The sequence below is a fragment of the Girardinichthys multiradiatus genome, chromosome 7 (genome assembly GCF_021462225.1).
Source record: "Girardinichthys multiradiatus isolate DD_20200921_A chromosome 7, DD_fGirMul_XY1, whole genome shotgun sequence".
NCBI lineage: Eukaryota > Metazoa > Chordata > Actinopteri > Cyprinodontiformes > Goodeidae > Girardinichthys > Girardinichthys multiradiatus.
Genome location: NC_061800.1, coordinates 40,130,920 through 40,157,519, shown reverse-complemented (window position 1 = coordinate 40,157,519; position 26,600 = coordinate 40,130,920). Strand labels below are relative to the sequence as shown.

General features: G+C 40.1%; 2 protein-coding genes across 4 annotated transcripts; one reads left to right on the top strand and one right to left on the bottom strand.

Annotated features, from left to right (window-relative positions):
* map3k19 (mitogen-activated protein kinase kinase kinase 19) lies at positions 1-10,295 on the top strand. Its single transcript, XM_047370187.1, has 9 exons — positions 1-192; positions 379-533; positions 612-646; positions 1,667-3,781; positions 4,812-4,916; positions 5,126-5,364; positions 5,450-5,702; positions 5,975-6,183; positions 6,299-10,295. The coding sequence occupies exons 2-9, from the start codon at positions 476-478 to the stop codon at positions 6,423-6,425; spliced, it is 3,141 nt and encodes a 1,046-aa protein (XP_047226143.1). The 5' UTR covers positions 1-192; positions 379-475; the 3' UTR covers positions 6,426-10,295.
* ccnt2a (cyclin T2a) lies at positions 9,313-26,474 on the bottom strand. 3 transcript variants are annotated; one of them, XM_047370189.1, is made up of 10 exons: positions 26,276-26,469; positions 21,703-21,784; positions 21,470-21,598; positions 21,109-21,169; positions 20,517-20,579; positions 17,152-17,197; positions 13,583-13,746; positions 13,396-13,466; positions 10,985-12,248; positions 9,313-10,814 (listed from the first exon to the last, which is right to left on the bottom strand). In XM_047370189.1, the coding sequence occupies exons 1-10, from the start codon at positions 26,431-26,433 to the stop codon at positions 10,741-10,743; spliced, it is 2,112 nt and encodes a 703-aa protein (XP_047226145.1). In that variant the 5' UTR covers positions 26,434-26,469; the 3' UTR covers positions 9,313-10,740. The 3 variants fall into 3 exon arrangements, 2 of the variants coding, with proteins under 2 accessions (XP_047226145.1, XP_047226144.1); XM_047370188.1 differs by having other exon boundaries at positions 9,313-12,248; positions 26,276-26,470; XR_007038959.1 differs by lacking the exons at positions 9,313-10,814; positions 10,985-12,248; positions 13,396-13,466 and having other exon boundaries at positions 13,707-13,746; positions 16,754-17,197; positions 26,276-26,474.
* Positions 26,475-26,600: the final 126 nt, after the last annotated feature.

The following is a 26,600-nucleotide window of genomic DNA, read 5'->3' as shown; positions in this document are numbered from 1 at the left end:
ATTTAAACTCTGATCCCATACAATAACCACATAAGTGTCTTTTCTGACTTCCTTTTCTCATTTTATTTTCAGAGGTTTGTGTCTACCCAGTTTGTCCAACAGTTTCAGTCATATTGGCCGTGCAGATGCTGTACTGTCGTCTGGCTTTAGGAATACCAGGACCCCATGTCAGCTTGTACCCCCCAGACAAAGGTAGATATACTGACAGTTACTCCAAGACAAAATTAACAAATTAAGCATGAATAATAAAATTGTTTGACTTCAGAGTTTCCTTATGTTATACTGATGGACATATTGTACCTTCAAATAACGACTGAAATGAAAAGAAACACTTCTGTAACAAACATTGAAAATCAAGTATTTACATGTACCTGACAGGCAGAGAACAAGAAGTGTGGTTGAAGCCTCGCCACCTTCCCACAATCAGCTTTGTGTGTCAGAGTCCAGCCAACTCAGCCAATCGGCCCCCAGCATAATGGAACCACTTCTGTGCCCCAACACCATGATGCAGGCCAGAGCGCACATTCAGACCCGTATGTATGAACAGAGGTCATAATACAGAACTCTGATACTTGGAGGGTTTTAAAACTGCAATATCTTCATGTTTACAGGACTGACTTCTCATAATACTTTAAATGATCAAAAGGTGAGTTTTTTAAACTGAGTTTACGTTTAAATTACTCCCATTCGCTTGACTCTTTGCTTCCAGTGAGCCACACTTTTTTTCAGTTTAAGCAAACTGGTCTTGATTAATAGCTCTCCAGGTTTACTGAAGATTTTTCAACATTTGGCTTTGAACCTTTGTTTTTTCTCATACATCCTGCTCCCTTTAATTAATGTATTTATTTTAGTAGTACTTCATTCAAAATTAAAAGTTAAAATCAAGTCTGCACTACTTTAACCAGGTAAGGTAAATTTATAGAGATGTACATTGGCCACTTTACTAACATTTAAGGCAAAGGGGCAATATTAATTATACATTTACTTGAAACTTTAATAGGTATACATCTCTAGTACCAGGTTGGGCCAAATCTGCCATCAGAACTGACTTAATTCTTTATATGGACCTAACAAAATTATATGTGTTGAAAATATTTCTTAGAGACTTTGGTCTCTACAGTGAACATGCTACAGTCATGTTCAAGACATCCGATTGAGATGATGGTTACTTTGTAACATGGTAACTAACTCTGGTAGCAGTAGCCCCATGCAACGTTTTTTTTAGTCAGTTATTGTCCAATTTGAGTAAGCTTGTACAAATTGTAGCCTTCATTTTCTGATCTTAGCTGACAGAAGTGGCACCTGGTGTGGTCTTCTGCTTTTGTAACATATTTGCTTCAAGGCTCAATGTGTTGTATATTCAGAAATGTTATGCTGGCATGTGATTATCTTATTCGATATTTGCCTTAACATGCAATGGAACAAGTGTCTTTAATAAAGTGTCCAGTGAGTGTATATCGATTTGTTTCCATTTTTTATCATAATCTTTGTCTCCAGACTTTCGACCTTTTTGATTTTTTAACTGGAATTTGCATGCACTGAATTTCTCACTTTTATTGATGATTCAACTGTCTCCAGCCATAGAAAAGTTGTGAATGAAAATGCATATGTAAATTGTTTCACATTCATGCAGCCTACACCACTGAACTGTTTGCTGTTTTTCCAGGGTCCTTTGCAAGCTTTAAACTGCCGCACACCCAAGCTTTTGGTGCCCCTAGATGGCCGACCCAGAGATGGGAAAGCTCTGCCATTGCTAAAACCCCATGTTCCCCTAAAGCCTATAAGCCGGAGCCCCCTTAGCACCAGGACCAAGCTAAGAAAAGAGAGGCTGTCCTGGGGGAGCCCATGCAATGGCCCTTCTACGGCTGGCAGCGAGGAAAGTGGGTCCAGCAGCAGTAGCCAGAGTTCAATCAACTTGGAGAAGGAGGACGATGATGATGGACAAATCCAAGAAACTTATTTTAAGGGCAGAAATCTGTTTGTAAAAGATGGAACAGTGCTGCATTCAAATGACAGAATTGCATCTGAGGCAAATGTTTCTGCAGAGACAACGCTTCATGCTAATGTTAAAGCTAGAATGTGCTCACTGGTCAACAGATCAATACATGATAGAGAAAGAGACCGTGTCAAATGTACTAATCATCTAAGAGTAGAAAAAGCTGAGTGCTCTAAGTATGAAGCAAACAATACAAACCATCCAAAGGACGCTATTAAGAGTGAGTCTTTAAAGGAATTTAACTACTCTCAAAAAGTAGAGCCTTTAGGTCCGACAGATTTTGAGAGTGATGAGAAATCAGATGCATCTATGTTTAGTGACGACAAGAGCAATATGAGCAGCACGAATGTATCCAAAACTGGAATAAGCAACAAAATCACAAACGATGTGAGGGACCTTCAAGATGATGCTACTGGTTGCTTTGAAGAAAATTATGAAAATGAACAGATGAATTCAGACCACACAGAGCCAACGAGAAATGTTTGCGGTGATCAGGAAAACAGGGCCAAACAAGTAAGAGCTTGTAGTGCAGATACGGCTGTGGAGAAAACCGGCTTCTTTCCTGTGGATCCTAAGAAATATGAGAAGATGTTTAAAGCCCGGAATAAGGAGAGTAAAACAAGGATGAACTGTCACTTGAAGGCAAATAATTCAACTATTCATTCCCTCAACTACGATCCACGTATCTCAGGTGATAACCACTCCAAAATTAATCTGAAGTACTCTGCCGTTTCCGCGGTGGTCAAAGACAAAAGCAAGAAAAGCCCTGAGCTAAGTATTGCCAGAGATGCCAACCTGGCCAAAGTCAAGTTAAAAATGAAATCTGGTAATGCTTCTTTCAATACCCGTACTCTAACCCTACGTAAGGTTTGTGAACCTTCACACAGCTACAAAACACATCAACACACATCAATGAGAGAGCTAAAAAGCGCCCGGCACTTTAAGAAACCATGCTTAGGTGAGAAAAACCCAAGATCTAAATCTGCTGTGGACCTCATCACTTACAGAGAGATGTTTCAGCAAATACAGAGTGGTGATGGAGGACCAGCCATGTATGAGATGTTTGCTGGACCATTATTTGAAAATCTTCGGGTCTCCAACTCGTGTGAGAAACGTAAAGAGAGACAACTACAGTCCATGTCAACTAGAAAGACAAAACAGAGCCACAAAGCCAAACACAAACCATTACAGAATAAGCCGAAGATAAACTCAGTGGAGAGTACAGCTACTTTCACTAAAAGCAAAGGAAAACCAATGTCATCTAGAATGAAACCTCAGTCTACCACTAATAGCTGCAGAACAGAAAACAGTTCTAGGCTAAAAGCTGAAGTAGGTACTTCTAAGGAGTGTAGTCATAAATCTTCTAAAGTTGAATGTGAAGATCACATTTTATCAACCATAGTGAAAGCTCTTTCTAAAGATGGATCGGAAACATTACAACCAGACGACAAAACTCTGAGTGGACCAACAACATCCATTTATGGTGTTGACTCAGCTAAACAAGATCTAGAGTTGACCCAATCACTAAACCCTCAGCAGCCAAAGATGAACACTTGGACCTCTTCAGGCAGCATCTGCCACACCCTTATGTCACCAGTTTACAAGAAGTTTCTGGATGAGGTCGGGGAGGGTCCACTAACTGATGACCTGCTGCAATGTCTGGCAGACGAGCTGATCTCACTGGATGAGAGGGATATTTCTACGCCGCCTGAAAACTCAGAACAGGGAAAAAAGGAGTTCCATGGGGAAGAAGAGCTTATATCAGGACAAAATACATTTTCTGAGGTAATATTTTAAGCCCTAAAAAGTATTTGATTGAATCCATTTTCTATGCACTTGGTCTGTGTGTTGCCAGTTCCTAACTCAATTGGTAAATATGCAAGACACCCCCTAGACAGGTTACCAGTTCATCAGAGTCAAACAACTATAATAACCCTACATACACACCTAGGTTAATTTAGAGACCAGATAACCTGACATATAGTCATATTTAATAAATTACAATATGCGTTCGGATGAGGCTCGTTTGTCAGATTAAAAGTATCTTTTGAAAATAAAAACCTTTAAGCCCACGTTTTTGTATTATTCAGTCTGATATAATATTGTCATCTTAAATGTCGTGTTTTCATAGATGTAAACAGAAAATCGTCAGAATTAACAGATAGAAATTCCTCAAAACAGCAGTCTGTGTTATTAATCTATATAATGTGTTTCACTTTGTGAACTGAGTTACTGAGTTGAGTTAAATTAACTAATCAGTAATATTCAAATTTAGTGAATGGGTCTGTACATGCTTTTGGACTGTGAGAGCAACCGGAGAATACCTATGTATTTATGTGGACAAGAAGCAAACTCAATGCAGAAAGGTCCAGTTCTTAATCCAGTATCTTCTTACCACCTTGCAACCCTAATCATAGAATAGTAAAAGTAATAAAGTGAGAGTATTTTCTTAATTGCTGCCTTGAATTTAATACTATTTTATCTTGTCCTATTTGGTATTTTTCTACAGCCTTTCTTGACAAATAAATACCAAATAAAAGGCGCTCTGCTTGATATCCAACGTTGCCATGTTTCCCCAGAATCTCCGTCTGTCCTGTAGTGTCTTTTTAAATAAAAAATCTTGGCCTGAAGATCAAATATGACCAAACCAAATCTCTAAATATGTTAGACAGGCACTCAGGGCATCTATCAGCTTCCATCACATTTTTGGATTTATAGGATACGTTAAAATGAGTACCATTTGGCTGTTTCTTGCATCACTGTTGTCTTCCCTTGTTTTAATTTGAAAATTATGTTTGTATGCATTTTATTGCAGGTCGCTCAAACTGAAAGTAACACTTACCTTGGCTCAGAGCTGGTTGCAAATGACACCATAACATGGGCTAAGGGTGAAGTGCTTGGGAAGGGTGCCTATGGAACAGTACGTATTCAAATAACTCTGCAACTAAGTAAAGTAGTAAGTTGCTAATGAAATAGTGACGTTCTTACAAAGTATTTAAAATCACAAACTTCTGTCGGTGCTCTGACTAGGTAAAAAAGAATCTTACATCAGAAGTTAGCTTTACTATTCAGCACAGATTATTTCAGCTGCAGGTTTTCAAACACTGACTGAAATCGTCCTCTTATCAGGTGTACTGTGGTCTGACCAGTCAGGGCCAGTTGATAGCTGTAAAGCAGGTTTGCCTGGATTCATCTGACCCTGATGCTGCAAAGAAGGAATACAATCGTCTCCAGGGTGAGGTGGAGTTACTTAAAACCCTTCGACACAGCAATATTGTTGGCTTTCTGGGGACATCCCTTTACCAACATGTTGTTTCCATCTTCATGGAGTATATCCCTGGTGGATCTATTGCCAGCATACTTCACAGGTTGAAATTATTAATTGCTTGCCTCAAAATGTCTTGCAAAAGCTTAGTTACCAAATTAACAAGGGTCCTTCCATTTCCCCCTTAGATTTGGTCCACTGCCAGAGCGAGTGTTGGCTCTGTACACCCATCAGATCCTTGAAGGAGTGGCTTTCCTTCATCAGAACAGAGTGATTCATCGAGACTTGAAAGGAAACAATGTCATGTTGATGCCAACTGGTGTCATCAAGCTAATAGATTTTGGTTGTGCACGACGCCTCAGCTTCTTGAACAACACAGCTCCAAACAGCGGAGAGCTGCTGAAATCCATTCACGGCACGCCTTATTGGATGGCGCCAGAGGTAAGTCAGTGGGTTTTTTTGGCTGGCTTTGAACATGTAGTCCATTTGGAAATTTTAATTTGTGCGTTTTAAGATGGAAATTTAACCCAAATTCCCTTTGGGGTTGGAAGATTAACTGAGAAGGTCTGCGGATTCTCATCATCCCTTAACTCTTAATCCTACATGGTGGTTTTTATCCACCTCCAAAAGTTTCTACCGGACAAAAAAAAAAGCATCAATTTATGTTAATTGCTGTCATTTCTTACAATTTTCCTTTTTTTTCCCCTAATCAGGTTATCAATGAGTCTGGATATGGCAGAAAGTCAGATATTTGGAGTGTTGGTTGCACAGTGTATGAAATGGCCACAGGAAAACCACCACTCGCACATATGGATAAAATGGCTGCCTTGTTCTACATTGGTTCTAGTAGAGGGTTCATGCCCGCACTGCCAGATGGCTTCTCAGAGAATGCCAAGGACTTTGTAAAAATCTGTCTGACAAGGTAGGTGATTAAGGTTTATAATGAGGGTCTACTTTCAGTATCCAGGCTCTCATAAAGTTAGGAACCTCTTACTGTGATATCTAGACTGTGACTTAATGTCTTTTTTCAACCCTAGTGACCAGAGTCTACGGCCATCAGCTGACCAGCTTCTGAGACATTCCTTCATTCCTAAAGAGCGAACAAACATCAAATACTGGGAAGCACAGAAAAAGAACTGCTGTGGTCCTAAAATGAGTGTTTAAATGAGTATAATTGGTATTCTTAAATCCAAAGGCATTTAATAATCTCAATAATTCTGGTTCATAACTTCATTCTTTTAAGTGGACAGCTCAGTATGCACATTAGTCTCAAACCTACCGAAATAAGGATATTATGGTAACTTTTATTAATATTGTAAAGAAAATGATTCAAAAGCACTATGAACAAATTATGACTACTGTGTGCTTTAGAGCTTATGTTGAACAAATGTTATGTGCCAGTTTTATACATATGACATGCGTAAAGTGTATTTAGTAATGAAAGTTATGTGGTCTGTTTAGAATAAACGTCAAAGCAATTAAAAAACATTGCAAAACTGTAATAAAAATCATAGATTACAAAGAAAAATGTCAGATGAAATATTTTGTAAATGATTGCCATTCAAAAGTCAATTCTATGGTCATTTTGACATAAAGGTACATTTCAAATTGGAATATCATCAACAATGTCACTTTATTCAGTGTGTTAATTCAAAAAGTTAAACTATTACAAATTGAATACAAAGAGTTATTTTAACTCTTTTATTTCTGTCAATTTTGATTAAAATGGCCTACAGCTAATAAAAAGGCAAAATTCTGTTTCTCTAAAAAATAATTCAGAAAAACAAAAAAGGTATTTTTTATCCAGAAATCTTATGGCCTTATTGTGTGATCTGGTCCGTCTCATCTAGACAATTTCCCCAAAGATTCTATTTGATGTTTAGGCCAGCTGCAGTCACCCGTTATTTGTGGACTTTTTTTGTACAACAGCTTTTTCTTCCACTCAACTTTCTATTAATATGCTCGGATACAGCACGTTAAATAGCCAGCTTCTTTAGCAATGACCTTTAGTAAGTCACCCTCAGTAAGTCAGTGACTGTCTGCTGAACAGCTGTCGAGTGAGCAGTCCTCCCTGATGGTTGTATAGCTCATAACAGAACATTTCTGGATTAAAAACCTTTTGTCTTATGTAGTTTTCTAATTTTTAGAGAAATTTAATATCAGGATTTTATTAGATGTAAGTCACAAAATAAACACTTGAAATATAATACTGTGCATTGAATCTAAATTAGTTTAATTTGTTGAACTACTGAAACTTTCTGAATATGTACTAGTTTATCGAGATGCACTCGTAGGTTTTAAACCTCCATCTGTGGTAACTGGATTTCTAAATGTTTCAAACTAAAGAATAAAAAGGGGCCTTTTCAACAGAAACTAATTAGTAAAAAAAAATATTTTAGCATGTAAATTGATTCAGATTACCATCCTCAGTGATATTTAACTTTGGTCTTTATGTTCCAATAAATGTACTGCACCAATTTTATAAATATCAAATCTGAGAAGTGTAACTAGTCCTAAAGGTTTTGCGGTCGTTTCAGCATACACTTTGTCTAATTGTCAGAAAACCGGATTACTTATTTGCCACACTTGTATATTTTAGATCATTTAAAAATATATAAAGACGTGAGAAAATATTAAAGACTGTTTTCAAAATATGATTTCATTTATAAAGCTAGAAAAGCTAAAAAAAAAAAAAAAAAGCCTAAATCATTCCTGTTGTTACATCACAAAATGCCCAAGTCACCACATTTGTTTGGAAAGCCAAGGTCGATTTCACTAACCTACCCAAGTCTGAATGCTGCCAGACCTGTGGAAATAAAAATAACTTAAAACATAACCCGCCTGGCAACATGAAGCATGCTTGATCACAAACGTGTCGCAATCTAAATGAAATAGAGGAACGTCTGAGAACCAAAGTAGTTATCTTTATTCAATCTGTAAATGATAAAAAAATATATTTTTAAAGGCTTTGGGACTACAGCGAACCACAATTTAGAACAAATATCTACAAAAAAAAAAAAGTATTTGTAAGTTGTGCATCCATTCCAGTTGTTATGCTCCCTTTATCTGGAACCTGCAACAAGAAATCCATGAGTTCTATTTGTTTAAAGTTGCTTTTGATTCTTCTATTTAAACCATTACCTAAAACATATTGGTAGAAGTTTCTACTGGAGATAAAGGCTCATTTAGGATTTTCCACCTTGGAACAGACAGCGTAAAGGATCTCACCGTCCACTGTAAAAAAAAAAAAACCCTCCTCGACCAACTGGTTTAGCTGAGCTCTCCTAGAAGGTAGGAGGAAAGTACAGAGCACCAGGACGTCTCTCACTCTTCATCTAGGTGTGGACCAGGTTTAAATATCCCCCACTATTGAAATGCATAGTGGGTCAGAACAGTTCTAAGTTTTGAGTTTATGTTAAGAAAATATGGGCCTAAAAGCACTGAATGCATTCATTAATTTCAGTCTGTAGTCCAACTTTTACCTTCCTGTATCATAAACTTCAATTTACTTTTCTCATCATATAAATATCCCAATATAAAGCTAGATCAATACTTGCCATTTACATCTGGCAAACAAACAATCTCATTGGTAGTGTGACGGTCTGAGGTGGCTTTGCTGCTTCAGGACCTGGACGACTTGCAGCAGCTGATGGAGCCATGAATTCTACCCTTTAATAAAAAATAAAAAAAACTAAAAACATCCAGATGGAGAATGTCCAGCAATCAACATGCACTAAAGTTCAAGTGAACTTGGGTTCAGCATCAGGAAAATGATCGTTCACACCAGCATCCCCAGCACCAGCTATCAGGGTTTTCACAATTATAGATGAAACAATGACTTGAAAACCGCATTTTGTATTCACTCGGGTTATCTTTGTATGATATGAAATTTTAATGCTAATCGACACATTAAATGTGCCAGAAAACCAAAGACAAGAAATGTAAGAGGGCACATACTTCTTCAAAATCACCGTGTGTACTATTCAAATGTCAACTTGATGGTTCTTTTAACAGGCACAACATTAATAACACAACCAGATTTTATACAGTGTCAACGTGGTGGCAATGAAGTTTATTCATTATATTAAAATGAGAATTGGAAAGACGTGATGAGTGGTTCATATTTTTCTTTAACAATTTCAGTTTTTTTTTTTGGCTCAACTGTAAATCCTTTATTACGAACAAACACCATTCTTGGCCCAATATGGCACGTCGGATGCTCTACAACATATAGGGCATTAGAGGGTACAGGCTCTTTAGAGAAATGTATACTGGAAGTAATGTTTTAAACATTAAAACCATGTTCAAGCAGATGCACGAGAGAATCCCTCGGACATTGCCTGAAGAAAGAGAACGAGGCAAAAGACATATCTGTAGATCTAATATGAACTTAAATGTGCGATTAAATGTTCTGGTAACTTGATGTAAACTGCAGTAGCATATTATTAGCTTCCCTTTTAGTGAGGCACAACCTTTGGCATCCAGCTTAAAGTCAACTTGGAAGTCAAGGTTTTTGGTACAAAATGCATCAATGATTGATGTCTCAGCGGGAATCAAATGTTAAGGAACCCTACAGTACATCACCGTCTACAGAGAGTCTGTGACCCCTGATGCTGCAATCATTCAGTCGATGACCCCAATCAGCTGATCAGTGAAATAAAACTTTTATATGTATTATAGTCTTCTTGTTATAATTACAAGCAGCTCCAAACCTGAGTTGTCATGGTATAGCTTTCTCTTTAAACATACAAAAGAAACATTTATCTCCATTTCTTGTAAACAGCCAAGTAAGCGCTCCTCTCATATCCGTTTGATTGAAACATGCAAATCAAATGCAGTATAAAAAGAAACGCAGACCAGAAAATGTTGGAGATGGAACTTTACACCTAAAAAAAATATTGCATCCATCAACAATATCAAGTGGAATTCCAGCAAACATAAACTTACTCATCTCCAGCTGGCCGTCAACTTCTTCCATATAATCACGCAATGGATTTAATTAAATTACAAAAAAGAAAACAAACAAAAAAAAAACCATCATGACAATGAAGTGCACCGTCCATGCTTTTCTAGAACTTGTAATACTCATCTTCCCATAAGGAGGTCTTACAAAGAGAAGATGGAAGCCTCACTCAACCTTCTCCCACCTCTCGCGTCTACATTTGCACATTTTTTCTTCGACCCAACTGAAGAGAAAAGTGATTACTGAGCAGCAATTCCACACTAACAAAAACAGGACTGAACGTCGCAGCCCCGAGGTGTGACAGGAAGCATAATTATTCATCTTATCTCTCGGAAACAGAAGTCCAACAATACTTATTTGCAGTAATGTTTTCTGCCTCTCAGTAAAGGGTTTATATTCACAAAGCGTTATTTTCTTAGGGCACTTGACAAAGAGGTCAGCATAGTCTTCAAAGTCTCAGTGGTCGGTACTTTGGTGCCATTTCCATATGCTGGCCATGGCTGCAGAGCGGTGGACTCAGTGTCTCTGCTCTCCCACTTCATGTGGCGATTCGCTAGGAGGAAGGAACTGCTGAGTGGTCCGTAGCCCACCTGGGTATGACAGGAGGGGAGGAGGAGGAGAGACAAGAATAAGGAGGAAGAGGAGGAGGAGGGGAGGGAGGGAAGTTAGCCACAGAGCTGCGAGCCAGATGAGACACACTGCAGTACAGGAGAGGAGCGAGGAGGAGCAGGAGAAAAGGGGGAAGAAAAAGATGGAGTACCTGCAGCACTAGTGCCACTCTTGGACATTTTGCTCACTTTGGAGCACGAACTCGAGGATGAGGGGTGGTGGTTGAGGCTGCCTTCGGCGTAGGCGATCTTTCGTGATGAGGATGTCAAAGGGTTGGGTGCAGGATGACTGAGCGCTGTTCCTTCCATCGTGACCAGTCCTGGAGGAACACGTAACATACCGGGGACTATCCCCGGACCCTCCACACCCCCTCGCCCGTTGCCACTGTGCTTGTGGGAGCGATGGGGGTTATGCTCTGCCCCGCGGTGCTTTTCTTTGCTCACCAGCGGGCTGGAATGTTTGCTCTTGCTGGCAGAAATGCCTTCATCTGATGAGCTGTGTCGCTCTAAGCAGATCTTCGTCTTGAGCTCATCTTTGATTGGTTGTCCACTTTTTTCTGGCTGAAAGTTGCCACCGGACCCGGGAACAGGCAGGCGAAGTTTAAGCGAGCCTTTGTCCCATTTGTCTCCATGATGGCGTCTGTCTTGCCCTGAAGCTGAGGAGGGAATTTTCATTTTCAGAGGGGAGACTGTAGTGCTGCTGTTGTGTGAGACTTGATGGGGCTGTGCATGTTTTCTATGCTCTATGTGGGTAATGTTGGGTGGTGCATAGGTAGAAGAGGAGGTCAAATCTCCTTTTACATCACAGTCCCTTACTCCTCCATGGTGCTCTTGCCTACGCTTCTGGACAGTATACTCTGCAGAATGTTTCTCTCTGTATTTATCTAGAGACAGTTTCTGAACTGGAGGCTGTGCTGGAGGTGGCTGAGTGGAAGGAGGGTAGGCAACTTGAAGTGCTGGGTGATTATTGCCTGCTCCACTGCCACCACTTCCTTTCTCCTGTTTAACAAGGCTTAAATCTACTGTTTTTTCAGTCTTGTAAGGTGGTGGGTGCTGGAGCAATAAGGAAGAGGAAGTCTGGTAACACAGCATGGATTCATGGATAGGGATGCTGAGCGGTTCCTGTTTTACATAGGTGGAAGTGTACCCTGCATGGCTCTGGTTAACCTGAGGCCATTCACTGTGGCTAGCTGGATTGTATGCGTCAGCCATGGTGTCCAGGGACAAGGGGACTCCTCTGGAATGCCCGGGTATGGGTACAGTAAAGGCAGCACCCACTTTGGAAAAACTTGGGTTGGAAGAGGAAACTCCAGGAAGTGCTGCGTCACCATGGTCCTGAAGCAACGAAGGCCCAGCAAATGTGTTTTCTGTTGACTGTGTGTTTTCAGTTTTGGGCTTTTTGGCAGCTTGTGTTGCCTAGAAGACAAAGATTAGGAAAGCTGTAAAGGTTTTTGTTTTAGATGGGTTCTTTTAAAAACAGAAAAGATGGCACGGCTATGACTTCTGCAGCAAGTTGGGTTTTTGCACTTTGTTATGTTATAACCACAACCTGAAATGTACTTCTGGGATGTTATGCGACAGACCAACACAGCGTAATCATGAAGCAGAAAAGTGTGATGCATGCTTTTCAAAAGCTTGCATTTATATGCATGAGAAAAAGCACCCACATAGAATGATACTGCCACCACCATGTCTTAACATGGGAATGGCCTGTTTAGGGTGATGCTTTGAACTTTCTGTCAGGCATAGCGTTCTGCATCTAACTCTCATCTGACCAGAGCACCTTTTTCCATGTTTGCTGCATCCTCTATATGGTTAGTGGGAAACCTTAAACAGGACATGTTATGGCTTTTTTTTTCACCACTATGCCAAAATGCCCAAATTTGTTGAGTGCATGGGTAATAGTTGCCCTGGTAACAGATTCTTCCACCTGACATGTGGATCATTGCAACTTCTTTAGAGTTACCACGAGCCTCTTGACTGCTTCTCTGATTAACACTCTCCTTGCCTGGCTTGCCAGCGTAGATAGACGGCCATTTCTTGGTACTTTGTTCACTTTTAGATAATGGATTGAACATAGCTATGTTCAAAGCTTAGGATACTGTTTTATAACCTAACTTTGCTTTAAACGTTTCCATGACTTTCTCCCTGACCTGGCTGCTGTGTTCCTCGGTCTTCATGATGCTGTGTGTTCACTAATGTTCTCTGATAACCCTCTGAAGCCTTCACACAACAACGAGATTCATACTGAGATTAAACCATAAGCAGGCAGACTAATAAGGGGACTCCTGAAATCAATTTGCTGCAGTGGATATATCTGGGGGTATCAGAGTAAAGGAGGGCAAATACATTTGCTAGATACTCTTCAGATTTTTGCTCATAAAAAGATATTTTATGCAATTGCTTTCTTCCATTTCACAGTTGTGTGCTTTGTGTTGGTCTATCATGTGAAACCTCAGTGACACACCCTGCAGTTTGTGTTTGACAGTGAAAGGTTCAACAGGTGTGAATACTTTTACAAGGTAATGTAATCTGATAAATGTCTAGTGCTGTGATTTCTTACCCTCCAGTTCCGTATTCTCTTCAGCCTGCTTGGAGTTTTCTCCAGAATCAGCAGAAACTCATGGGTCAACTCTGAAAGTTCAAAGTACAAACACTATAACTTACTACTCATAGAATCTATTTTTGATTCCTAAATGTGCTTAAAAACAAACAGTCAATCTTAGATGAAGGTAATACTATGACTTCACCATCGAGCAGCTCCAGAGTGACAGTACTGTCCACGTACTCCCACCAATGTTTCCCATCAGTGGAAACCGGAATCTCCCAGTTGGACCACTTGCAGGCCAAATGTATGCATACACAGGCAATCACTGTGGGTTTGTACTGGAGGCAGAAGGTAGTGAGGTGCAAACTGCAGCATGGGTAAGGGGGAGATGAGGGAGTAAATCAAGCCAGGGGGGATCATAATCCATAATCCAACATGTGGAGAAGAGAGAAAGAACACAAGAGGGAGCAGCCAGATTTAATCTACTGTGGGTGTGGGCTGAAGATGGCTTTACTTACTTCAGTATATTGAACAAATGAAAATACAAGTAAAGTGACAGCATGTTAATCTTAAAGGTATAGTTCAAATCGCCAGGTCACAATAACCAGAGCATGTCAAGCAAAACCTGACATAGTAACCTAGTAAAATAAAAAAAGTTGAAGATATATAGTGTTACAGTTGTGGGGGAACATTTGCTTTCATTTTTCCACTGCCTTAATTTTCCTTCAGATAGTTACTCTGGACAGAGGCATCCAAGATGTGACCCCTGACCTTGGTGTCCTAAGTGCAGCTGTGGGGCCACTGGCAGTTCAACTGCCCCCCAGCTGCACCTGATGGTAATTAAAGAATGGTACAAATTTGACCCACAACCACAAGTTGTTAATGCAGATTCTGCTTAATAAAACACAAATAACTGCTATATGTAAGCTTTATCATCTTCGGCAGATTTTAATTTGACACAGCCCTTTAAATAAAACAAAAAAAAACTCTCTTCCTATATTTCTTTTTAAAGAAGTGCTTCTCTTCACAACAAAAGCCTGTACTGGTAGGGCCCAAATTTGTACTATTCTTGAATTGTGGTCAAGAATTCTTGAAAAAGGGATTTTGGGGTGCAAATGACCGCACTGTGAACACTCTTGGACTGCAACAATTATTTTCACGTGTCTGAATCGTATTTTTGGCCAAACTACCAAGACGTTGGGCTAGAAAATGAATCTGTTTTCACAAAGTTAGACTACCCAAGAGAATCTGCTGTAGGAAACATATTTACTGTTCATACCTACAACAGAAATCTTAAAGAAAATGGTAAATCCACTGAAATCTAATTTAATCAGTTTTGGAAAACGGGGAGCTGAATGGAGTTAGTGAGTCACGTAAACAGAAGCTCAATGTCAGTGCATCACTTCACAACAACAGAAACTACCAACAAACACTAACAGCAAAGCAGAAGGCAAAGACTTGGTTTGTTGTTAGCGGGGTAAGGGCTAGTTTATATTTTAGTGAAAAATATATTAGTCCCTATATCAACTGCAGATAGCTAGCTAGGATTTATTTTAAAACACCAACTGTTTTAAAGACCAAACATATACAAATTTAAGCTGAACTTATATTGACACCTTAACTGGCTATAAAAACAACAAAAGAAAAGCCTATGACAGTAATGATCAACCAGAAATCTCTGCTTCTATCGTTTACGAACGCCTGAACAATAAAGTAGGGGGTAAAATAGGCACGCGCTGTACAAACAGCTTTAATGTATAACAATTTTTATAAATATATATTTCATATAACTCAGTATGGCTCTGTAGAAACATCCACAACCTTGTACCAGTTTGGTTGGAAACCTTGTACAGGGATAATAAAAACTGCCTAAAATTTGCTGCTCCTGTTCATATTTTTTTTTAAGTTATCTGGTTTGTGCTTTTACATGTTGGGAAAAAAGACCGAGTCTGCATGGAAGAAAACAGCAGACATCAATGTTGGCTACCAGTCCTCGGCTACATTAGTGAGCAGCAAGCACTGACCAGTTTTTAATCCAGATCATGTAAACATTAAACTGGTAATTATGGTCATTTATAAGTGCCTTTTCACCACCCACTTTAAACCAACTCTTTAAGGACCCAGTTTTTGTTCAAAGATGCAATAATGGAAACATTATTTCTGCTTTGGGAAAACTGGACCAGATATCTGGATCAGCACCTGATGCTCCGCCTACAGCTAGAGGTATTTATTACCTGTAGCAGGGGTATAACTGTGCCATGCTGTACCGTGTAGTTTATGATGCTATAAGTACTTTTACTGTTTATCAAAAAAAAAAACTGATGCAAAGCTTCTTAACATGAGCAACAAAATAACGTTGACCATGTTCATCATTTAGGTAATCATAACAGTTTAGGAACCTGGTATCACTTGACCAAATGAAACTAACGCTTCTACTGCTGCCCTACAACATGCTGGAGTCTTCTAGAAAATCTTCTAGAAAATAAATTGTGCTGAGATCCACTGAGGCAATCTTGAGGTGTGCAAGAAAACGTTAGTGAGCTTTAATCTGTGTGATAAAGTGAAGGAGATACGCTGGAATGTTAAATTTAGTTGGGTTTGCCTGCATAAATACCCATGTTCCAAAAACGTGCAGAATTTTACTCTATAGATTTTCAATGATGCAGAGAAGACAGTTCAACGATTTTAGGGGCCTTTTGAGAAAATGATTGCTTACTATCTTACTATTAACATTTTATTTTGAAGAGGAAATGTAAATGCTGAATTATGAATTCATCCAGAAACTAAAAGAAATAGTATTCTATTGTAACGACAGTTGATAAAAGAAAATCATAACTGACTAAAATCAGACTTTTACATAATTGATGATTGGTGATGCTGTTTTATATGAGCTCATACTCCAACTGTGTGATTATGAATGTGCAAATGATGCTAGCATGGACCTAGGCAGTTTGCAGTGTCAAAATGTTACAATATAGCATGCCAGTTGCTCGGCCAGATCTGATACCTGCCGTTTCCCTCACAGTCAGATTGATAGCTTTTCAAATCTGGCATCATGAAACTAAACATTTGAATCCAATCTTTCTCATCTGCCTCAAAGCTCTAAGGAAAATGCATGTTCTCTCTGCTCGACTTGGCACAGCATGGCTAGAACTGACCAACCCCTGCTAAGGATGAAAAAGCTTTATAATTTTACTGAGTCCTTAATGAGTCAGTATTTCTTGTTTTCTTAAATTTATGGTGCATAACATATAAATAATGCATAGCTAGGAAAAAATGTGTTTAGTGGCACAATTAAAGTTTAACAGTATTTTTGGGTAATAATGCAAGAACAAGAAAAGAAAAACTTTAAAAATTCATCTGCAGTACTTACCGGAAGGACCTCTACGAGAAATGTTTACATCTGTGAAATCTTTAGCTGATATTCAGGCTACCAGAGTGTCTTTCTTTTAGAATTATGCACTTTTTCGCAACCGAACAAAACATGTGGTTTTCAAGCGCACCACTACACTTCACATCTTGCATTCAACCCATCTGTGCCAACATGTGGTCCCTTGTACAATACACCGCACTGCGACTGGGGCCGGTAACGCCACAAGCCACCACGTCCCACTACCTCTAGGAAAGGGAGGGGAGCTCAGGGGGAGGGAGGCAAGCGTTCCATCAACCACCAGTGCACGTAGGGCCCGTTGGACACTGAAAGGGTACCCTGCATTACAGGAAGCTATGGTGTGCAGTCAAAGTGCAACAAAGGAGGGGCAGGATAACAACCTGTTGGTAGCCATGAAATAGGAAGTCTGTGCCAGATCCTTGCTTGCTGCAGAAGACAGACAAAAAGGAAACAGAGACAAAAATAGGAAAAATTAATAGAATCCTTGCAGAACCAAAGTGATTTGACTAAATGTTTACCATTCTTATCCTAATTTCCAGTGCACATATTGAGCCAAGATCCAGACTGGGAATAAATGTTTTTCCTGAATGACTTCGTCTGTAAAAAATAACTGTTTTGTTGTAGTTAGCATTGTAAATCCTAAGCCAGAACTATTTATAGATTTTAGTACAGCCTATGCTGTGCCTTGCAAAACTATGCACACCCTTTGACATTACAACCACAAGCGTCAGTGTATTTTATTAGGACGTTATGTTATTGACATAAAATCCAATTCAACTGACTGCCTTTATGAATTCACCTTACAGAGCAAACAGACTCCACCTGCATGTCATTTAACCTCCGAATAAATGCAGCTGTTCTACAAAGGCCTCAGAGGGTTGTTAGAGAACACCGAGCAAACATGATCATGAAGACTAAGAAACACACCAAAAATGTCAGGGACACAGCAAACATCAACATGTACTCTGGTCAGATAAAGCCAAAATTAACATTTCTGGCCCTTTAGCAGGTTGGACAAAATACTAACATTGCACATCATCTTGAATACTCCACCCCCCACAATGAAATATGATGGATGTGGCAGCATCCTGCTGTGGGGAGGCTCTTCTCTTCTGGTCAAAGTAAAAGGGAGTATGGAAGGACCTAAATACGGCACAACCATGGAAGAAAACCTGGCGAAGGCTCTAAAAGGCTGGTGACTATGGTGGAGGATTACCTACTAGCAGAACAATGTCCCTAAACACTGCCAAACAACAATGCAAAAGGTTATTTTAAAGAATAACTGGCTGTCGGAATGGCCCAGTCAAAGTTAAGAAACTAATACATAATGTACAGGAAGGCTTGAGAATCTGTGTCTACTAACCACATCGATCATTCTCGACAGCCTAAACTATTTTGCAAAGAATAGGCAATGATTGCAATCTAGATGAGTGTTTTCCAACCCCGGGTCTCGAGGTACACTGCTCTACATGTTTTAGATGTTTCCCTGCTTCACCACACCTGATTTTAATTGACAGCTGATTAAGAGACTTTCACTGAACTGCGGTTATCTGATTCAGGCGTGTTAAAGCAGGGAAACTTTGCAGGATGCCCTGGATGACCAGGGTCGAAGAACACTGGTCTAGATGTGCAAAGACATTCACCAAGAGGCTTGCACCTGTAAGTGCAGCACAAGGTATTTCTACTAATATTGACACAGGGGGATAAATGCATTTGAATTTCACAATAAATTTGAAACAAGGTATGTTTTTCATCCTATTTTAACTTGCACACTACTTTGTGTTGGCCTGTTACATATTTAAATGAAATGCATTGAAGTTTGTAATGGCAATGTCACAAGATGTGAAAAAGTGAAAGTTGAATTAATATATCTACAAGAAATTGCAAATTAGAATATGAAACATCACCATTTTTCTGCAGTAAAATTGTAAATGAACTGATCAAATGAATGTAGGAAGATGTATGTTGAGTGAATGGGTATATCCTTTATTAGAATCAGGACTTCAAATTACCTTTTAAATTAATTTTCTAAATGTTGCCTTAACATTTTTATAAAGTTGTTGGAATGTGTTGTTTTATTGCTATTTTCTGGGAATAGCAACATGCTAATAAAGAGATCAGGCCTGTCAGCTTTATTATTCATATGTTTATCATTAATCAATAATTATGAAGAACATCTGAGATAACCAAACATGGATAAAATAAACACTGATACCCGATTAATCAAAACCAAAAAGGTAAAAAAAATAAAACCATTTTCTTCACCTTTTTTTTTTAACAAAATTGAAGATGAACTTGAAAAGGCTGGGTGTGAAAAACCAAACAGACCCTTACAGCTTCCAAAAGATTTAACTGGGAAAGTAACAGCCAGCTGCTGCTAATCAAATGCACACCATTAAGAGACCTCTTCAGGCATCTAAAGACGCAGTTTCTTTGTGTTTTAACACAACACCAAATGGAAAGACATCAGCAATGACTTCAAACAAGCAACACAATCTGAGGTCCTTCTACAATGATAAAGAGTGAAGATAAAATTAAGTAAACTGGTGAAGTAAAGTCACCAAAAGGTAAAACTGTGCAAAACAAACAGCTTGGTCTAAGGCCTCAGTGAGCATGTTAAAGGTGAGGAGTCATGATAACCTAAAAGAGTCAACAAGTATCCCATATATGGAAGAGCCGACAGGAGAAAGCCTCTTCTGTTTAACAAATGCAGTAACAAGCTACATCTGAACGAACTTTTTCAGAACTAGAAAAGGGAAATAAAAATATTTTGGTAAAAATTAATGTTTATTAGAAAGAAAGACAAGATTGAATTGTGCAAATATGCATGTTATTGATCTAGACGTTTTGACTGTTAAGTGTTCTTCAGAGAGACCAGGGAAAGAAACGGGCGGCGTCTGGTTTTTGCAAATAGCATTCTGTTACACCGACCTGACAATGTGTGGGGGGAGGTGAGCTTGCACCTTGAAGTCGCTGAGCTGACCATGAACTCCTCTGTACAACAACGTATGCTGGAGTCAAAGGTGAAGCCATCTGACAACAGTTAAAGGTGGCCTAAACTGGGTCACCAACAGGACAATGATCCTCAAACGCCACAGTAAATCTACAACAGAATGTCTAAAAAAGAACCAAGGTGTTGAAATGGTACAGTTAATGTCTAAACCTTAATCTGCTTCAATTGCTGATGAGGGACTTCAAGAGAGCTGTGCAGATGTGAATGTCTGCAAACCTCAATGAACTGAAGCAATGCAGTAAGGAAGAATGGGCCAAAATGCCTCAACAGCAACGTGAGGGATTGATAAAGTTATATATAAATTGTCTACAAGTATATTCCATTAAGACGTGGTTGTTCAAGCTCATAGGGATATTTGGGTGTACTTATTTGTCTCAGCATCCTAATTTCTGGTTTAATTGATGAATAAATAATTACCATGTGGAAACTACTTTGTTTTTTCTACACTTGGGGGCAGATCTGGTAAAGACCACATACTTTTTTTTATATGTATCCTGCTTTGGAAGACAACTGAAAGAGCTTGTAGTCATAAAAGCTAAATTGTTTTAAAAGCAGTTCAGTCTCAGTCTTGACCCAACAGGCACTGGCAAACCTTGTAAGGTACAATATATAAACACAACAAACTCAGGTGACAAAAAACATTTGTGGTCATTTAACCATTAAATCAGCAAGGTTTTCACCCCCACCCACATCTGTGGTGGGACAAACAAAAGCAAAGAAGGAAGCCTCTACCTCGCACTAGCTGGGTACATTTCACCACATCAGTGTGTGGGTGATCAATAGTAATTTCAAAGCCTGGAACAAAATACATAACAGGTGAGATCAACACATACACAGTTGGGAGGTGACATGTCATTTACTTCTTTCTATAAGCCGCCCACTTAGGTTCTCTTATGGATACAAAAATCTTTTGAATAGTGGGAGAAATGTTTTAACGAATCAAAGGTTTAGCTGCATCAACCACATCCACAATGGAGGACTAAATGTTTCATCAAATGTAGCAGAACAGAGCCCACATAGTTCTAGCTCTATGTAATAAAATGTTTCAATTCTTCAGTAAAGACCAAAAATTGTGTCAAGATTCTCATAAACAGACATTTCTTGACTAATGTGGACTTCTAGAAAATGACATATCACCTTTACACAAGGCATTTACAATATGACAATATTAAAATGGTAACCACAGAGTAGATGATATAATATTTCAAATCGAAAGGTTGATACACTGAAAATAGATAATTAGACCCTTACTTGTTACTATTATCAATGATCATCAGTCATAGAAAAAGCTCTCAAGTCATCCAATCCAGTCACCGTTACTTACCCAGGGTCTGCAGCACAATGGATTCAAGTATCACCAGCTCTTGAGCTTGCTGGAGGTATGCCTGAAGTTTGATAGACAATCATTACAACACAATTGTAATGAGTCTATTAATTTATTTCCCTAACAAGTGATTTAAAATGGCCAAATGGCTTGGTTTAGTAATAAACTGAGGGGTGTTAATCAGTGGGTGCTTGGTACACACCCACTGCAAGTCAAGCCAGGGAAAATAAGACCCCTTAAATAGGGCAGCAGAAAGTGGCACACCCAGTTATACAAAGGTGAAACCATGACCACACAGGAAAACCAATGGGGAAAAAAGCCAACTTTCAACCTTACAGTAACCCAAAATACCAGCACTTACGTTACTTTTTGTGTCTAGAGGAGGTTCCTGTGGATTTAAGCAAGCATGTGCTACTTTAATTACATGCTCAAGCTTCCGGGGTTGCTCTTCCACTTTTGCAGCCAAAAACAAGGTGGTTGGAGATATTATCTGCAAAACAAAACAAAACAACAGGAAAAGGTATGGAATATACCATGTCTCTATTCAACAAGCAGAAACAATTCAAGTGCATTGTCTGAACGCTGAATACTTACATTTCTATGGAATTTGGTGAAAGAATGTTGCATATAAAATCTATGCATGTAAACGATTGCTGTGTTTATTGTCAGTTGAGAGCTGGAGATTATGTCAAGGAAAGTTCTGTAACTTCAAGTAAATCACTAAGCAGAGTAATGTATGATTAACTAAATAAAAGATTCACAATGTTAACCTTAGATCACAGCTCATGTTTAGCATGAGTATCTAGGTAATATTCTATTATTTTTTAGAAACTGCTGATCCATCTGATGTTAAGAATCCCACCACAGGAAAGTCATGTCCAGAATGTCAGCTGAGTCCCTAAAAAGTTGCTAAATGTGCCAAAAAAATCCCAACAAGAAACAACTAAATTTAGAGCAGTACAACCTCCCAAAGATTATATGATCCAGATACAAACCAGAGGAAGCAAGTCAACGTGAGACTCCCAACTTTAGCAGATCGTTGCACATACACAGCAGAAAAAAAGACAAATCTATCGGAAAGTGTGAAGCCTGTGTAATGAAAATGGTAATTCCTGCAGAAAAACATCTAAAGCTATTCATGGATTAAGGGAAGCATTGTGAGAACCTATTTTACTTCATGCTGGAACATGAAGTTAAGTAGAGGTGCACATTTTACTGAATCACAATCAAATGCAATATGACATTCACAAAGTACTGGATGCACTATTTGGTAGGATATAACAGTGTAATCGTCATGCTCTACAAGCCAGCAGTATATTTGGCCAGTTGGATGGAGTCTCACTGCCCTTTGGGCCCACATCTGATGCAGCTTAGCCACTAAGATGCTGAAGCTCGTGACAGCGGTAAAAGAAAATTGTTATAACAGCAAAGAAAGAGAATATTGGGAAAATATCTATTAACAGAAACCAGTATCATCACTACAATGCTCAATATCACAACTATTCAGGCCCCAATGTAAGGCTGGTCTGTACAAGCTCCCAAGACTGAAATAATCAGTAATTGAGAAAACATTTTTCTTTGGTTTCTGCATGGCATTACTTTGAAGTGTAAAAAGGTTTTTTTTTAACCACTATAACCCCCCTAATAGTTCCATCTAGCTGAGGCAGTTACCAATACTTTTTACATTTACAAACGACTCACTTTTCTAGCTTCTTGCTTAACAAATGTAAACACAGTTTATGACCTGTTCAGCCACAGACAACATAAATGTGAACCAACAAGTCCCATCAGTGAAGCTGGTTCATAAACAGCCTGGAGAATCTGTAATATTCTGCCAATTATCCTGGCACAACAGAACACAAATTTTATTTTCAGTCATGTGTTCAAAGTGAATGTCGGATATGAACAGGGCACTTATGGCGATGTGACGTTCGAAATGGTGCACAAACTATTTTATAGCTGAAAAAACTGTCAAAAATAAAACAACGCATCAGCCAAATAAAAGAATCTGAATAAATTATCGGCTGCCCTAACCTTTAAATACTAGTATTGACCATTAATAAAACATTGGTTGTGATCCATTTTTTTTTCCTTTAAGCATGTTACTATGGTTACTGTTTTTGCTCTTGATTGATGATTACACGACTGCCTGCACTGTCCCTTAAAAACAAATGTATTTGATATTGTGGGTCACAGCAAGAGGCTGTTTCCAAGGGTAATGTAGAGTGAGCGTAGCCTGAATATTCCTGGTTGTCTGTTTTTATTTTCATTAATGTTAACGACTGTCAGGACTTGCTGAGGTTTTGGTCCGACAAAACTATTTGATTTAACTGAAAAGATTTCTAACAAACACAATAGTCTGTCAATATTTTAGCTGTCTTTAAACTAAAAACAAACTATTTTCATAAGTGAGAACATGCATTTTAGTCCTGGCAATGTCCAAAATAATTCTCATCTTAATTTCAGATTTAACTACATTGTTTTATTTGAAAACTAATACAAGCCAATATTTTTTTTAAAGCACAATGTTCTCCATTTGTAAGCTTAGAAATATCTTTTGCAGTAAGAAATCAAACTTTTATTCACTTTAACCAATAAAAAGCCAAAATACGTTGTTTACTGAGCATTTCATGACAATATCTGAAAATATTCTGCATTTTGTGAGATTTGGGGTGACAACTTTTTAACATGTTTCAATATGAAGTAAGGGCTATGGATTATTCCAGAATCTCAGCTTGTAAAACGCAGCTGCTGTTTTATCGTTAAACCCTCGTACTTGTCATCTTCCGCTTTGTCCGGGATCGGGTCGCGGGGGCAGCAGACGTCTCTCTCCCCAGACACCTCCTCCAGCTCCTCTGGGGGGAGCCCAAGGCGTTCCCAGGACAGCCGAGAGACATAGTCCCTCCAGTGCGTCCTGGGCAGTCCCTTGGGCCTCCTCCCGAGGAAGGCGTCCAGGAGGCATCTGGTATAGATGCCCGAGCCACCTCCACTGGCTCCTCTCGATGTGGAGGAGCAGCGGCTCTACTCCGAGCTCCTCCCGGATGACCGAGCTCCTCACCCTATCTCTAAGGGAGTGCCCGGCCACCCTACGGAGGAAGCTCATTTCAGCCGCTTGTATCCGGGATCTCGTTCTTTCGGTCATGACCCAAAGTTCATGGCCATAGGTGAGGGTAGGAACGTAGACCGACCGGTAAATGGAGAGCTTCGCTTTTCGGCTCAGCTCTCTCTTCACCACAACGGACCGGCACAGCGCCCCCATTACTGCGGCAGCCGCACTGATCCGTCTGTTGATCTCCCGTTCCATTCTTCCCTCACTCGTGAACAAGACCCAGAGATACCTGAACTCCTCCACTTGAGGCAGGAACTCCCTTCCAACCTGAAGAGGACAAGCCACCCTTTTCCGGTCGAGTACCATGGCCTCGGACTTGGAGGAGCTGATCTTCATCCCAGCCGCTTCACGCTCGGCTGCAAACCGCCACAGCGCCTGCTCTAGGTCTTGGCTAGATGGGGCCAGCAGGACCACGTCATCTGCAAAAAGAAGATACAAAATCCACTGGTCCCCAAACCAGACCCCCTCCGGCCCTTGGCTGCGTCTAGAAATCCTGTCCATAAAAGTTATGAACAGGACCGGTGACAAAGGGCAGCCCTGCCGGAGTCCAACATGCACCGGGAACTGGTCCGACTTAGTGCCGGCAATGCGGACCAAACTCCTGCTCCGCTCGTACAGGGACCGGATGGCCCCTAATAAAGGGCCCCCGATTCCATACTCCTGGAGCACCCCCCACAGGGCATCACGAGGGACACAGTGGAATGCTTTCTCCAGGTCCACAAAACACATGTGGACCAGTTGGGCAAACACCCATGAACCCTCGAGTACCCTGTAGAGGGTATAGAGCTGGTCCAGTGTTCTACGGCCGGGACGAAAATCACACGGCTCCTCCTAAAGCTGAGGTTCGACTATCGGCCGGACTCTCCTTTCCATTACCAGGGAGGCTGAGGAGCGTGATCCCCTGTAGTTGGAACACACCCTCTGTCCGACCGCCACGCAATGTTGAAGAGGCGTGTCAACCATGACAGCCCTACAACATCCAAAGACTTGAGGTACTCAGGGCGGATCTCATCCACCCCTGAAGCCTTGCCACCGCGGAGCTTTTTAACCACCTCGGTGACTTCAGCCTGGGTGATGAAAGAGTCCAACCCTGAGTCCCCAGCCTCTGTTTCCACCAGGAAATGCGTGATGGCAGGATTGAGGAGATCCTTCAAGTACCCCTTCCACCGCCCGATAATGTCCCCAGTCGAGGTCAGCAGCCTCCCATCCCCACTATAAACAGTGTTGGCGAAGCATTGCTTTCCCTTCCTGAGGAGCCGGACGGTTTGCCAGAATCGCTTTGAGGCCAACCGGTAGTCCTTCTCCATGGCCTCACCGAACTCCTCTTTTAATGATGTTTTAGATGTAATTGTTGGTCTTGTCTTAAAACCTTCAGAAATTTTGCAACACTAAGGGCTGTTTCTCTACCAGAAATATAAAAAAATTATAGATTTGTTTTTTGAAAATAGACATTTAGAGACGTGTTTACAAACATGAACATAAATGACTTTCGTGTTCATATGTATGATTTATGGTAACAAACGTCGTAAAAACGGATTTCATGGACCCAGTATTACGTAACCTAAGCACGTGCGCAGAGCTGGGCAGCCGTCTCAGACAGAAGTAGATAAGTGGTGAAACGTTTACAGCTGAGCCAAATGTACAGAAAGTCCGAGACATTCCTTACCTATACCCACACGTTAAATACGCCATTTATCTAACATTTATACCAAAACGTAATAGCTGATACACGCAAATCATTGCTATTCTTAGGAAGTTCCAACCAAAAAACGCATTTTAATGTCAGTGTATTAATCGAAACTAACTAACCCGCCTAATGGCCTGACATACAGTTAGCATGCTAACCAACGCAGAGAATATAACGAACAATAACGCAGAGTTTCGACCTAGAAGAGTTAAAATATTATGAAACGTTACCCTACAACGAGAACAAATAAACTGAGCTAAAGAAGTTCAGACCTTAACACTGTAAACCCATCCTCGGGTTACGGCAGCTACGGGCCCCACAGAAACGGTTAGCCTCCGGTTTGCTCCTCAATAAGCTCGTTTAAAGGATACACGTTGAGCCTCTGACCCATGTCTTGGATCAGATTCGCCGCCTGTTGCCGGTAAGAGAGCTCCCGGTCTGATTCTACTCCAAATCGGCGGGACGGCGTGTCTTCCAGCTGCTCGCGAGTGAAAAACCATTTTGACGAAGAACCCCGGCATGCCGCCATTACTCTGGAACGTTCACTTCGGCATCGAGAAAGCGGATATGACGTTGTGTCTGACCGAGACTTAGGCGCGGTTTGGTGCTTTGCTACCACCTACTGGCTAAAAGCCGACCAGTCTATGAGGTAAAGAGTGTTACACCGCTCGATGTTGAGCTGAGAAAACTGCACTT